The sequence below is a fragment of the Schistocerca americana genome, chromosome 2, assembly GCF_021461395.2.
Source record: "Schistocerca americana isolate TAMUIC-IGC-003095 chromosome 2, iqSchAmer2.1, whole genome shotgun sequence".
In the NCBI taxonomy this organism is placed as follows: Eukaryota; Metazoa; Arthropoda; class Insecta; order Orthoptera; family Acrididae; genus Schistocerca; species Schistocerca americana.
In genome coordinates this window covers 866,798,089-866,814,592 of record NC_060120.1, presented here as the reverse complement: position 1 = coordinate 866,814,592, position 16,504 = coordinate 866,798,089, and the positions used below count along the sequence as shown (strand labels likewise).

The 16,504-nt window shown below is 40.3% G+C and overlaps 1 protein-coding gene across 2 annotated transcripts in view; it reads left to right on the top strand.

The window, feature by feature from the left end:
• LOC124595715 (protein tramtrack, beta isoform-like) overlaps positions 1–16,504 on the top strand; it is a 182,087-nt gene that overhangs the window by 59,298 nt on the left and 106,285 nt on the right. For both annotated transcript variants that reach the window (XM_047134582.1, XM_047134581.1), the window contains exon 4: positions 7,649–8,054. In XM_047134582.1, coding sequence (XP_046990538.1) covers positions 7,649–8,054 — 406 coding nt within the window. The remainder of the gene's footprint in view (positions 1–7,648; positions 8,055–16,504) is intronic.

Genomic DNA, 16,504 nt, shown 5'->3' with positions numbered 1-16,504 from the left:
ATGGTGTGTTGGAGTGAAATGCGGTTGGCATTCCTGCACACTCCTGTGTTTAATGTGTAACTGCTGGAAGTTTCATTGTTTTATGTCTGTTAGTTATTGTTCTGCGCTATATTGAGTAGAACATTGTGTCACATAGTTTGCGAATTTTGAGATGGTCGAGTTAGAGAAGCAATGCATCTGCATTAAATTTTGTATGAAACTAGAGAAAACTTTTACAAAGACCCACCATAGGATGTAGGAAGCCTACAGTGATGAGTGCTTAAGTCACACTTGGCGTTACGAGTGGTTCACAAGGTTTAAAAACGGCCAGATGGAAGTTAAAGATGATCCTCATTCAGTACACCCTATGACGTCTACCAGCAACACTCATTTCAGGAACATCAGCGAAATTGTGCATGCCAGTTCTTAACATCTCTCTTAAAAGGACTGCATCATCTAGAAGAGGATGCTTCTGACCTGAATATGTCTGTTTATAACTTTGTCAGTGGTTGGCTGCAAAGAATGGAAGACTTGTCAGACATATAGCATTAACTGTTATTGCATAGGCTTCATTTCATAAAGCATAGCCTATCACAAAGGTTAAACCTGAAAACAGCTGCAGTGGGATGGTGTTAAATATTTCTTGTATTTTATTCCACCGTAGATGTCTGCTCTGGAATCCTGCAGTGGATACACACAGATTGTTCAGCTTCTGAAGAAACCCACTATGAAAGCCTGACTGAATTTATTTGCTTCATTGCACACATTGTTACCCAGTTCACCCGAACATTCCAGAAAAAGAAACCATTGATACACTTGGCTCACACTGTTCAGGTGCTGCAAGGAAGAATTTGTAAACCATTAGTATTGAAGACTTGTGAGCTAGCAGAAGATATCTTACAGGAATCAGTTACTGCCTCAAGTCATGTTTCGTGGTGATGATGTAACAGCAGCTCTCCAGCAGGTATCTGAAAAGGACCACCTTCAGTTCCTGACACATAATATGAAGTATTTTACTGAGACCTGTAAATAATTCTTCTTAAACCCAATGTGACAGGGTCAAGGGAATCTGTAGTGTTTCTAATGTCTTCATCTGTGTAACAGAACAGCAGCAAAAAGTGTCAGATATTGCAAATGTTGTGAAATCATTGCCGCTGGATATTAATTGTGACTTGATGTTGTACGAATGAAAGCTTCTCTGGTTGGAAACCAATGTTAAGTTTAAGCACAACACAATCTCTGGTTGACAGCTATTGGAATAAATTCATCAGTGTGAAATGTATGACAGAAGAACCAAAATACCCCCAGACAAGTGAAGTGGTGAAAGTAGCTCTAGCACCGTCTCAAGGGAATGCTGAGTTTCAAAGGCTTTTTCTACAACAAGAAGATATCTTACAGAGCACTGTGCACCCCTCTCAGAAAAACCTGTCAACCTAGAAGAAGAAAGAAAGAAGGAAAAGGGGGGGGGGGGGGGAATATGAAGAGGAAAAAAAGCATCTCAGGAGGAAAAAAGCCAGCAAAAACCTGCTGTGAAGAAATAGATGATTTCATCATATGAAGAAATACCCCAATAAAACAGACACCAGGAAAAACTCATGGCAGCTAATAAGCTGACTTCTGAAGCTATTGAAAGATGTGAGGTTTCCTCATGGAAGAAAGAATTTCAAGAAGCAAGACTTACCCGGGCCATTTTGACAGGTGGTCTTCAGGTCCAGAAAGAAGTTTGGAATCAGAAACAAGACAGAGATGTTCTCCACTCAGGAGTTAATAAAAGGAAAGGTTCTTTAACATTTTAAGAAAAAATCAAAGAATTAAATGTGTTAATAACTCTAATGAAGTTTTCTGTGCAGTTGCATACTTATTTCTTTTTATCTGTTCTTCCTTTTAGTACCAATATTAGAGTAGAATAGTTGCCACTCACCATATAGTGGAGATGCTGTCGCGATAGGCACAACAAAATGATTCATACAATTATAGCTTTCGGCCATTAAGGCCTTTGTCAGCAATACACACACACACACACACACACACACACACAAATGCAATGTGCACACGTCTGCAGTCTCAGACAACTGAAACCACACTGTGTGTGTGTGTGTGTGTTGCTGATAAAGGCCTTAATGGCCAAAAGCTATAATTGTGTGAATCATTTTGTTGTGCCTATCGCGACTCAGCATCTCCACTATATGGTGAGTGGCAACTTTCCTTCTCTTATATTGTTACATTCCATCCTGGATTTTCCCTTGGTTGACTTACTTTTAGTACATGTGTTTTGCTGCGATATAAAATGTTTGCTAATAAAAGTGTAAAGTTTGTAAACTGTACACAAATTATGTGATTATAAGTAAATAGTGGTCAAACCACATCCAAAGTCATGTCATTTATATCCATGAAGTACACTGAAATGTGATATTCACTTTATACAGTGAAAAAAAAAAAAAAGTAAAATAAGTTCGAAGCATGTTACTTTTGACCGATTAGAATAAAGGTTTTCACAGGTAACTTGAGCATAACCTGTGGCTCTGTATAGGCTTTAGTTCATGAAAATAGGATCACGGGAAAAAAAGATATCCATACATTATAAAAATGAGGACATACTAGTGACGGGAAGTTTGGGATAGGTGGCCTCTGTGTGGACGGCCGCGTTTCGCGATCCGGATTGTATCATACAGTGAGCTGTTTTGAGTTGGGAAGCCATGCCTCATCGCAGTTTCTGTTGCGACTCATCCAGAAGGGCATTGTGGCGATGTGCCTGGAGGCATAATGTCCTGCCGTTTGTATTACCGAGTTCCTTGGCGACTTGTGGTAAGATTGCTCTTTCCTTATGCATTGTAACACCCCCCCCCCCCCCCCCCCCCCCCCTAAAGAGGACGTGGTGGTTTAAACTTTGGCAGTTTGTCTGTGAAACTGTGGCCTTTGGTATTCGAAGCTGCCACACGCAGACTATACTCTTGGTTGCTAGTATGTGCCGGTTGTTTGCTATTTATTTTGCTGCCCACAAGGTTGCATCGGCGATATTGCTTCCTGGTAGAGTGACGCTCATTGTTTGACAGTTTGAATCTGCCTGTGGTCGTGTGTGTGTGTGTGTGTGTGTGTGTGTGTGTGTGTGTGTTCACCGTTGTCAACTTGATCTGCAAGTTTGCATCTTGCGGATTTGTGTCGTGGCTTTCTTGTAGTGTTCCCCGAATTTTCCTGTTGTTGTTAACGTGCACTGTTGAATCACAATTTGTTTAACGGCAAGCATTAAGAGGAGCCTTTTGACAGAGTGACATTGAGTGTTCAATTACCATACAGTTGAAATTACTGTTATAACCAAACACGTTGTTGCTCTGTGTTTATTAAATACTGTTGGCAAGATTACAACTTTTTGACAGAGTGCCATTGATATTGCTGTTGTTAACATGCACCATTGAATAGCAATTTGTTTAATGGCAAGAAACTAGAGGAGCCTTTCGACAGAGCGGCGTTGAGTGCTCAATCAGCGTACAGTTGAAAATACTGTTATTACCAAATGTTTTACAGCCACTAGCAGTTGTAATCTCGGCTTGTGACTTGGTTGATTACATAGTTTTAGTTTTTTAATATATATATTGCTGTTTAAGCCCCTTTTATGTATGTGTATGTTGGGTCGCAGCAGGTCTGGTGACTGATTATTAGCGTTGTCAACAAGAGAACATAGTTTTATATATATATTGCTGTTTAAACTTCCTTATTTTTAATTTATGTATATGCTGGCTCGTAGCAGGTCTGGCGACTAAGTATTACTGTTGTCAGTAACACCTGTTACTTGTTGCTTCAATGATTATCTTGTTGTAGTCCTTTATCTATGTCTGTTAATATTTAAAAGGTTAAATAATTCTGGGCATTTAATAGTCTTGCCTGCAGCAGGTTTACCTGGTAGTTTACAGCCATCAGCTCTAGTATTCTGGGCTTGTTGCTTGTTCATTACATTTTTCTAGTTTTATGTACATATGTACTGTTTAAATGTTTTATATATCTGTGTGTGTGTGTGTGTGTGTGTGTGTGTGTGTGTGTGTGTGTGTTTAGTCGCAACAGGTCTGAGAATTAACCTATCATTATCGAACATTCTTCCGACTTAAGGTTTGGGAAGACAAGAAACGTCTGTATTTATGATCATTGCAGGGCCGAGATTGGTTTCCGATGTTCCACATCCAACCGTGATCCTGTACCCCGTACCTTGGGCGCATATTTGGGTTGAGAGAGTTGCCTACTCTGAGGCATGCCACTCGCTATCTCTGTCGGAGCCTATATTGTACAATCCCCTGGAACCAGGCCTAGCCCTCCCACTTTCACTCCTACTTGACAATAAATCCAGACTTGAGTAGGACCATATCACATGTGTTTCACATCTCCTCCGAAACCACTGAACTGATACCAACCGTACTTGACGCATGGTGCAGGGAATGGCAATTGAATCTCAATGTAGACAAGTGTAATGTGCTGCGAATACATAGAAAGAAAGATCCTTTATCATTTAGCTGCAACGTAGCAGGTCAGCAACTGGAAGCAGTTAATTCCATAAATTATCTGGGAGTAGGCATTAGGAGTGATTTAAAATGGAATGATCACATAAAGTTGATCGACGGTAAAGCAGATGCCAGACTGAGAGTCATTGGAAGAATCCTAAGGAAATGCAGTCCAAAAACAATGGAAGTAGGTTACAGTACACTTGTTCGCCCACTGCTTGAACATTGCTCACCACAAGTGTGGGATCCGTACCAGATAGGGTTGATAGAAGAGATAGAGAAGATCCATCGGAGAGCAGCGCGCTTCATTACAGGATCATTTAGTAATCGCGAAAGCGTTACGGAGATGATAGATAAACTCCAGTGGAAGACTCTGCAGGAGAGACGCTCAGTAGCTCGGTACGGGCTTCTGTTGAAGTTTCGAGAACATACCTTCACCGAGGAATCAAGCAGTATATTGCTTCCTCCTACGTATATCTCGCGAAGAGACCATGAGGATAAAATCAGAGAGATAAGAGCCCACACAGAGGTATACCGACAATCTTTCTTTCCATGAACAATACGAGACTGGAATAGAAGGGAGAACCAATAGAGGTACTCAAGGTACCCTCCACTTGCGGAGCATGGATGTAGATGTAGATGTAGATGTAGATGTAGATACTTGGTACACATATCACGTAATGTTTGGAAAGAATCACTGTGGGGGTATGAACCGCCTACCTATCAAAGGGAGGGTGTGAAAAAGAAGCTTAGGCCACAACACACAAATATCAGGTTTTTTTCATTCAGTATTTGAAAATGAGAGCATTTAGTGACCTGCAACAAACTATACACGCAATTTCAAACTCTTGCAAAACTGTTTCTCATTTACAACACCCACAAATTGATGAAAGGAAAAAAGCTTATCACTTACTACTTTTTTGCTGTTCATGCAGTGAAATTGTCACATCAGCCATGATATTTTAATTTATTGCCTCTTTACTACTAGCTGTATTCACACACCTTTTGCAGGCAGTGTTCAATATACCATTTAATGTACCTGCAAAATTATATTATTGCACAACATATAGTTCGGTATCCATGACATCATAAACTCTTGAGATGCAAGAAAGACTACATCATGCGTCATGTTAAAATTTATTATCACTAACCCGCTGAACCAATTTCAATGAAATTTGGTAAGGAGATAGCTTGAACAATGAGGAAGAACATAAGCTATGTTAGAAAGTGTGTAGTATGAGGTAGTTAATGCCTTCAAAAATATTACATGAATAAGGGAAAAACATTTATTCTTTGTGAAAATGTTTTTATTGGTTGATATGTAACATTCAAAGTAATTAATACAATGCTTATACAATTTTCAGTGTGTTTAATCAATAGTTCCACATTGTTTGTTGCATAATCTATATGGTTTATAATATATAGCTGCATCAGTGGCATAATGCTTGGATGCATGATGCATTGCACGTTGTGGCAACTTGAAATAGGGGAGAGTAGGTCGCAGAACACTAGCTTTGCTTATCTGAACAGGCAGACACGTGAGGGCAGCAGATGTCATTAAACGTACAATCACTTACTTATCACCATCACTCATCATTACAAAGCTACTGATATGTGGGTGCAGCCATGGGTAACAGCTTGTAGTGAATAAAGTTAGCCACTTTTTGGCCAAATTTTTTTATTTCATCACCTTTTTCACATAAAAAACGGCTGGCAGCCCTGTCTTTGTGTTTTGTTGCTATTAAACATTAATTTGCTGTCTGTGCTGATGTTACTGACCACACTATTAGCTGAATAATTTATATTACTATGTTTCTCACAATAATGCTTGTATCATCTCATCCTTGTTTGTTGACATTGAAGGACAACCTTCGGGTTTCTACTTCTCAGCTATTAAGTGAACCTTGTTGAACTTTTCCCCTAATCTCATAATGTTCCAGCATCTGCAAAAGTATTACTTGGTACACACATTCAAATGTTTTTGTTAAATCAAAGACAATACTTACTGTCCTCAGTCTACTGTTTAACCCTGCTAGTGCCTCATACACAAGAATATATTACGTTTTCTGTGGATGCTCCTTTCCTGAAGCCAAAATGCGAGTCTGACAGCAAATTGTGTGTACTGTGATGTGCCACTCCTGTCCAGTACATTGTTTTCTCAAAGGTTTTGGAAATGCTAGTACCAAAGACATTGGTCAATAATTGTCTACATTCTCTCTTGCACCCTTTTGATAAAGTGATTTCATTGCCGAGTATTTCAGATTGCCTGGAAATTGACTTCACATGAAAGAGAGACAGTGCTGGTGACAGTACAGAAAAAATGTATGATCTTCATAATCATACTTGAAATTTCATCATACCAATGTGAACATATACTCTTTAATGATGTAGTAATTGATTCAATTTCATCTTTGCTTGTTTCCTGTAGCTGGGTGTTTTATAGTTACCTTGGAACACCAGCTTTCAATAGTGCTGCATATTTACCTGTACAAAAAAATTTGATTTAACTTGCTGATCATTGACAAAAAGTGATTGTTAAATATTTTGCGTATCTCGGGTGGATCACTAACAGAAACACAAGAAGGATGTAACATATTGATTACCCATGTTCTGACTAGATATCTCTTTCACAATTGACCATATGGTTTTGATTTTGTTCTGAGAACTTTCTACTCTCTCGGGGTAAAGCATTGTTTTAGTGTATCCGATAACATTTTGCAGCGCTTTGCATTATTATCTGCAGTAACATTCTGTTACTGAACTCTGATTGTGCTTATTGTGACACAGCTCCTCTTTCCTCCTACTTGTTATGCCATGAATTATACATAGTTGCTTAATAAAAACTCCATATCTGCATGCAATTCTTTTTAATGGGAAAGAGCTATCAAAGACAGTGATAAAGGTTTGAAGAACTGTATTGTATTTGTCATCCAAGGTGTCTATAATTTAGACACCTATATATCTATACATCTATAATTTAGACTTCTTGCCAAATTTACCCTTCAGGATCGGCTTTAAATGTGTGTTTTTCAGTAATGGATTGAAGTTATAGCATTGTTGAATTTTCATTATTGATCTTGGTGCTTAAGAAACAGGAAACACATAATTTATATCCATAGCAAGTGTTGTTTTAGCTGCAATGGCTGACATTTGGATTTAATATTACTTGCTTTATATTACAGATGGGAGTGTGTAAAAAGTCTCCAAGCCCACAAGAACCTATTCCAGTTGATGGACAGTCTCCTCCAAAGAAACAGCGTACTGTGCAGCAATCTCAGTCTCCACCATTACCATCAACCCCTCTTGCCCTGACACCAACATCGAGAACAACAACAGAGCGATTACGGCGACAGTCAGCGTCATCTGCAGAAGCCTGGGAGCAACATCAGCAAACGAATGAACCTGAATGTCCCCCAAAAGTGATACCAAAACTTGAATCGAGAGACAGTGAATCTGAAAGCCTTGCCTCACCTCTGCTTTCAATTGATGAACCACATGAGGAAAGCACTGATGGATCTCTCGGAGGACTTCAGGATTTAAAGAGTTCCCAATCAAAAGCAGTGGCATCTGATACAGGCCAAATTAAAGGTAGGCATAGTGATAGTTCTATTATATCAATATTATTTTATAAGTTAACATATACAGTGCCCTTTGGCAGGTGCTGATCACATCTTGTGAAGACATTTATTTCAGTTTGTGTAAATGCAGTTGTGAGTCTACTGTTCTTTCCCATTTGATACATTATAGAAGCCAAACTGAGATGACCCTTGTGTAATAACCATTAAGCATATAATGGAAGGTCCAAGTTGGAATATCAACATTATTGGGAAGAGGATACCCACTGTAAAGATGACACGTTGCATTTGTTGACAGGCACAAGAAGAAGACTGTGGCACACTTAGCTTTCAGCCAAAGCCTTCTTCAGAAAAGAAAACACACATGACTGCCATCTATGGCAGGTCAGAGCAGAATGCAGCTGTCATGTTGAACAAAAGCAACAATCTGGAATGGGGCAGGGAAGGGGGAGGAATAGCAGGGAACAGGTGGGAGGGCGGGAGGCATGCTGTTTGTCTGAAAATACAGGGACTAGATCATGGCATGACGAAGAGTGCCAGGCGCAGCACTGGGAGACTGTGGGGCAGAAAGTGACACACAGTGAGGGTGAGGGGACATGTGAAAAATTGCGGAAACTGGTGAGTGGAGGGTGTGGGGCAGTAGGCTACTGTAGCCTCAACCTGCGATAATCTAGTGTCCCCACACCCTCCACCCAACGGTTCCTGCCCCCCTATGTCGTATCACCTCCCCCTTTTCACATGTCCCCTCACTCTCATTGTGTACTGCGCTCTACCCCACAGCCTCCTAATACTCTGCCTGGCAGTCTTGTCATTCCATCATCTAGTCCCTGCATGCTCCACCACACAGAACTCTTCTCTCCACCACCCTTACCCTGCTTATCCCTACCCCTCCCTCTGCCCTTTCCTGTCACACTCCAGATTGCTGCTTTTGTTCAACATGACAGTTGCATTCCGGTCTGAGCTGCTGGAGATAGCAGTCATGTGCTTGCTTGTGTGGATGTGTGTGGGTTTTCTTTTTTGAAGAAGGCTTTGACCGAAAGCTAAATGTGTAACAGTCTTTCTGTTGTGCCTGTCTGCAATTCAATGTGTCATCTTTACACTACGGTCGCAGGTTCGAATCCTGCCTCGGGCATGGATGTGTGTGCTGTTCTTAGGTTAGTTAGTTCTAAGTTCTAGGCGACTGGTGACCTCGGAAGTTAAGTCGCATAGTGCTCAGAGCCATTTGTCATCTTTACACTGAGTCGCAATCTATCCTTTTCCTAATATTGTTGTTAAGCTTGTAAGTTATATCATCTCTCCAGTGTTAACTGTTGTTCAAACAAGTGGAATTAATGAAATAATACAAAGTTATGGTAGAATGTAAATAATTTGGAATGAAGATAATCACTCAAAAAAATAGTAGAGGCAATGAGTCATTGACAGGCACATAAAAAAAAAAAGATTAACAACCTTTCTAGCCTTCAATCATTTTTCAAGGTAGAGTACACACAGGCATGTGAGCACGCACAACAAGCGCTCATGCGCCCCCCGACACACACACACACACACACACACACACACACACACACACACACACACACACACACACACTCTCTCTCCTACCTGTACAGTTGCCTATTCATTGTGGTCTGATATCACCTTGGCATGTTTAATATTCCCACGTTTCACTGGAAGGCAGGTGATTGTATATGACTATTTGGTACTGTGTAGCTATTATCTAATTAGATTTCATAATTGCCGTGTTAGAAGAAAGAAAGAGTTGTTGTTGTTGTTCATGATGATGATGACAATGAGTGCAACTACAATAATGGTGAGTGGCTGTTCAGGGCACTAAGTGGCGAGGTCGTTAGTTCCCAAAAAGTTGTTACGACAGTGTTGGCTAGGAGACCCCGAGGAGTAAGTTTAACCACCTAATCAGAAAGGATTTTATCCTTCTACACATCGTGGCCTCTTTCCTCACACTGTGAAATAGTAGTGTCCTAAGTATATCTGTTGAGTGTAGCAATTCTAAAGGATGTGTATAGTGTGGCACCGTCTTTGTGTTGTATGAAAATGAGAGAAGGGAGAGGATGAAATCCGGTGCCAACACAAAACCTACTCTTAAATAGCACAAAGCAGGGTGCCGAGTTTAAACTCTCCATCTGACGCATGGATTACCTTCAACACTGTCACGTACCCTCACTCCACAAGATACTTGGAGAGGATTGGATTTTAATGAAGGACTTTGGCTCAGAATTTGGTGATTAGGAACTTCACACCACCTAATCTTCTGCCCTTGCTGGCCAGATACTTGGGTTAAAAGTTTCTTCCACCATCCAGAAGTGAACCAGTTACCTCCAAGTCAGATCCCACCACAAAGGTGTGTGCTAGCGACCTTGGATCTGGGGGAGAGTTACAAGTGTTTCTCCTGTAGCATGTCCTGTCAATCAGACGTTATCAATTCAATAGTGGAAAAATTCTGTGTGAAATATAAATAATAGTCCATGGAAACAAACAGTCACCACATTGAAATAGCATTAATCAGCAAACATTTACACCATGTGATATATTCACAAGATATAGTTAGGGCACAACAGCAGACCATCTCTCTCCTTCCCCATCCCTGTCACCCCCCCCCCCCCCCTCCTTCCCTACCTTTTTTGGCTGAGTAATTCAATACAGTTGTTCAGGTAATGGAGTCACATGCAGGAGAAATAATGGTGTTTAAATCCCCATCCACCCATCAAGATTTAGGTTTTATGTGTATTGTCACATTGAATTGGGTGAATACCAGTGCACTCTCTCTCTCTCTCTCTCTCTCCCTCTCTCCCTCCCTCCCTCCCTCCCTCCCTCCCTCCCTCCCTCCCTCCCTCCCTCCCTCCCTCCCTCCCACCCACCCACTCTCTTTCTGTTGGTGTGTGCATGTGCGTGCGCACGCGCGTGTGCGCGCATGCACTGTTATCCCCTGTCCCCTCCCACCTCCAACAGAACAAAGTTTATGTTGAAAGCTAGTTTTTATATTAATATAAAACTCAATATTTTTTCCACAGAGCTAGAGTTGTTTTTCAGATGTAGACGTGTTGCTTATCACATAATTGTTGAGTGACAAGATTTGCTTTATGTGACAGTGACATCTACTAGAATGTTAAATCGCCTATGGTGGTGCCAAGAGGTAATTGTCTCCATTCCACAACATCTGTCTAGGGATGAAGCTGGACAGCACATTGAGGCACACTTTGCACAGAGAAACTGACTCACATTTACGTATACTTGGCTGCCATCACTCATTACAGTGCCACATTAAGATAACTGCCTCTAGTCTACAGTTCACTGGCCACAAATGCCCAGGAAAACAGTCATTTGAACGAAAATATTTGGGAATGATTTCTCTGCAAGAACATCTGCAGTAAGAGTGTGCTTAGGTTAATGCTGCAGGACACTCTGAACACAAGAACAAATGACTAGTCTCTCCTTTAAGTGGAACAATACTTTTGAGGATTCTGGTCGAGTACAACTACTGGGCTCCACTGGACGTCTGATCAGCTTGGCAAAGGAATCTCTGCCAATGCTTATGCTTGTGGATACATTCATTGTGAATTTGGGCTGTGAACTGACCAAACATAGGGTTATCTTCTGCATGACTGGTTACAATGTATGTGTTTGGTGAGATTGGCCACTACAGAAAGAATGAGGATGTGCATTAGACTTTGGTATTATGCAGAATGAAAGATTTTTGAGACGTTGTGTGGTTGATAAAAATAAAAACTAATAGTGATCTCATTAATTGAGGTGGTAGTTGTGAGATGAATATTGCATGGAACTTAATATTGGTGGCAGTGTGCCACAATTGTAACTGCCAACAGGCATTTTAGGGCTGTTATGACAATTCGACTAAAGACTCAAGGACTTTGACTACAGCCTCTTCTCGTTCCACCAACTCACACGGTCCAAGGTGGTGGGAGAAGGGGTGCATCACTTGAAGTATATCTGTAGCTTCAGTGGAGGATCTTGTTGTCTCTAATTGTTGTGAATCTAATGAGACCCTCTTGCCCTTTCAGTTACATCATTTGATTTTAAATCTGAGAACTTCTACTAGTTCAACTCTGGGAAATCCAGCACCAACACTGATCCACTATCAGGCCTCGGGGGGAAAACACTGCCACAAGATCCTACTGTCAACAGTGTGACAATTGATGGTGATACATGACAGCAGCTACAGTAAAACTGCTAATAAGATTCTGAACTTGACATGAAGTATACACAGGATAGTCATAAAGTTTCATTATCACCTCAAAAAAGTGATTTTGTTATTATTATCATCATCATCATCATCATCCCCCAATGACTTGTCTGCTTTCCTAGTCCACATCGAACTTCCTGTGCTACCGTATCATAGCACATTACTAGAGGAGCTGGAACCAAATGTGGCAGATCATCTCTGCTTTATCAGTGGGCTGTGCTATTTTGTTGTGGCTCCTCTTGTGATGTGCTATGGTACTGTGATGCAGCGGTGTCATTGTGTACCAGTACTGCAGACTCACAAATCAACAAAAGAAAAATTAATAATAAACTTTTATTTTTTCGAGGTGATAATTAAAACTTTACGACTACTTATTGTATGTATGGATTGTTCAAAACTTATTCAAATGTAGATGTTGACTTGTTCACCTATAGTGTCAGATGATCACATTTTTCTCTGACAAAACAATATCAGTGCCAATTTAATCACTGGCACTGACTCTGGTGGCAGCAGGCTCCTATTTAGAATGTATGTTGTGTTCGAGATTTATTCTACGTTATCTAAAAACCGTCAACATAAGGTAAACCTTCAAGAGTATAGTAAGAATAATAAATACAATAGTTCTTATTATATTGAAGTTTCGCATTGGTCTGAATGATGTTTGGATCACTGTTACTGTTACTCTCAATCTTACATTGTTGTGTACCAAAATGATGTTCCTATAAATCATAACACTGTGAAAGAATATCTTGTAAGGATTAATAGTTATTCAAAACAAAGAGGAAAACAGATTTTTAGATTGTCAGCAATTCATAAGAGAAGTGGTGTTTACTTGCCTCATTATTTTCTCTTCTTCATGACACTAAGCTAATTTTCTCTGCTCCTTGCACCCTTGTCTGACAAGATATTGTTATGTTTTAATGGTACTTCAGGTGGTTCTAAGGTGTGAAATATTGCCAATTCATGATCCATTTGCACATATACTTAATGAGGACAATTTGATGAGGGCTCTATAAGCAACTTTTGGTGAATATTGGGCACTTCAGCCTCTACTGCCTGCATGTTCACTTGACACGTTACCTATCATACATGTCTAATATTAAGTGAAATTTTTGTTAACTTGTTTGTTGTACTCGTTGTGCTTCACAGTTTATATTTTGTGGACTCATTTGTGGACTGTGTATAGAGCGCCCCCAAGAACATATAAAGGCTCTCCTTGATTTTGTGCTGAAGATTTAGAGGCTCTGATTGTAATACGTAGAGATTTCACACTACTGCAATCTCAAAGCCAGATATCATGTACAGTTCTTCTTTGTAATTTTATATGTATTGTTGTAAACACGTGTGTGGTATAAAATGTATTCCAGTAACATGTATCAATTCCATTACAGACATTAACGTATTTATATGTCAGCCTGAAATAAAAATTCACTTCAAATGAACATTGAAATTGTCATTAGGGAGGCAACTCACAGTACCATGTCTGTGGAACATAGCACCCAGTCATTTCAGATGTGGGTTATGGTGCTCTAGAAGCATGCTGAAAATTGTGTGAAAAGATAAGAAAATAGTTGATCCTCCCCAGAATCAGTGAAGAGAGGAACATGTGAAAAACATTGATAAGAAGAAAGGACAGAATGATAGGACATCCGTTAAGACATCAGGAAAGAACATTTATGATACTAGAGGGAGCAGTAGTGAGTAAAAATGGTAGGGAAAGATAGAGATTGGAATAACCCAACAAAGCGTGACATTGTAGGGTGCAAGTGCTCCTCTGAGTTGAAGAGGTTGGCACAAGAAAGCAATTAGTGTTGAGCCACATCGAACATTGCAGAAGACTGATGAGTACAAAAAGGCTCTCTTCCTTGCATGCTTGCCAGAAGGAATCCATTGTTCTTTGTCGCCTCCCCAATGCTTGTACCAGATTAAATAGTAATTTTATTTTATGTAATGAACTAACACAAATTTGCGGAACCTAATAGACAACAGTTCACATCCTGGTGGAATTTTCCCTCCTTATATTTCTTCATGTTAAGCATCGTCTTCTGGATTTTTTGCCTCAAATATTGGTTGGCAGCTCTTGGATTGTTGAACTGGTTGTCTGTGAAAGTGGTTTTTGTTCTCTGATGTAACATTTTAAACTACTTTCGGTGTTTGGTATGGTAGTTAGGGTTGGGGTGTGTCTCATTGCTTGCTGTGTCAGCTGCCTTGGTCATGTGCCTTTTACTCTGTTTTCATTGGTTTTGGATGCAGTTAGTCCTTTTTTCTGCCGCTTGCTATTTTCTATTTTAGCATTTTGACGAATAGTTAGTGCTGTTTTCCTATTTAACACTTTAACTATAATGAATCGATGTTGGGGCAGCTGTGGGAAGGATGCCCCTGTCACATGCAGAGCCACTGGGTATATTCACCTGGCCCCACTCTCTTACTGACCTAATTATTTCTCTCTTTTTTGTTGTTGCCATTCCAACTTAAGTCCATTACGTTTTTAACCTTCTCACTTTTACTACTATTGATCTGCTGGCTAGAAGGCATTAGGCATTTTTCACTCTGTGACCGTCTTCGCCCTTAATCATTTTGGTAGAAGGTCTGATGTGGGTAGGATTCTCTTGCCACAGATGTACCCAGGGAGACCTCTCATCTGCTCTGACATGTAGTGGTCCACCTGATATACTTTACTTCTCTTTAAATTACTTCACAGCTTTGGCACCAGTATCACTTTCACTGCCTCAGTTTTGTCACTCCTACAAACTTTCATAATATCATCAAATTTGTGGCTGCTGTCTCTAGCTCCAGCTACCCAACTATAATTCTGCCCAGGCGGACTACTTCCACGGTGCAATGCATGTACGTTTCTAGGAACCATTCGTCTGGATAACAGCGTATCTGGAGACAGCCATCGACCTGGTGTAAAAAGGAATGTGATTCATCTGACCAGGCAACAGATTTTAATTGATCCACGTTCCAGTTTCAATGATTCCATGTCCACTGCAGTTCTGATTGGTGTTGCCATTGGGTCATCATGAGAACACATAGGGATCGTCTGTTGCAGAGCCCCATGTTCATTATGGGCATTGAATGGTGTGCTCTGAAACACTGGTTGCGCGCAGCAGCATTGAACTCAGTCAGCAGATTTGCCACGGATCGCTGCCTGTCCTGGTGTGCAAAGTGGGCAAGCCTCCTAGCTTCATGTTCTATGATGCATAGTTGTTCAATACCATGTCACTTAATTGTGGTTTCACAGTCTATTAACCAGTTACCAAAGACAGTTAACAGCTTTGCTGTTTCAGATGCTTGTTCTCAGGTGTCAAGTCATAACAAACTGCCTTTTGTCATAGTCACGTATGTCAGGGGATTGCCCCATTTGTGGTCCATAATATTGCTAGAGTGATTCCAAATTCATCTCTGCTTCATTTGTATACTTTACTTACCACTTCACATATTCGCAGAGCCGCCATGTGGTATTCAGTCATGTTGAGGACAGTAGTAAGAATACAGAGTGACACAGAAAAACGGAAACATTTCCACAATCCAATAAAATTAGAAGTGGTGAAGGAAGGAAATTGCATTCATAGTAATTGAAACCTTACAACTTTGCTATTTACGAAACATTGATGGCATTTATCATTTTTTTAAAATTACATCCTTTAGATGGCGTTCTCCTGTACGAATACATTTGTGAAATCTGCTGTTGAGATTCCTCAATGACCGCTGTAATACCTCAGCTGGGATACTGTGAATTTCATCCTGAATCCTCTGTTGTAACTCATCCAAGGTTCTTGGTCGAGTCATGTAGACTTTGCTCTTGAGGTAGCTCCACAAGAAAAAATCAGAAACGGATAAATCTGGCAATCTAGGGGGAAAGGGATTGTTACCAAATCATGAGATCACACGGTTACCAAACAATTCTCATACATATGCCATTGATTGCCATGCAGTGTGTTATGTCTCTCCATCCCGTTGAAACGAGGCTTCTTGGACGTTAGGAAAGTTGTTCAATGTAGGTGTAACAAAAGTTTATAACATCTCCACATAATGATCGGCATTGACGGCTATTGTGTTTCACTGTTCATTTGCAAAAAAATATGGTTCAATAATTGCATGTGATGAAACACCGCACCATACTGTCACTTTACTAGCATGTAAAGGGTGCTTATGAATGTCATTAGAACTTGTGTTTGCCCAGTAATGGTAGCTCTGTTTATTCACATAACCTGTAAGATGAAAATTTGTTTCATCTGACA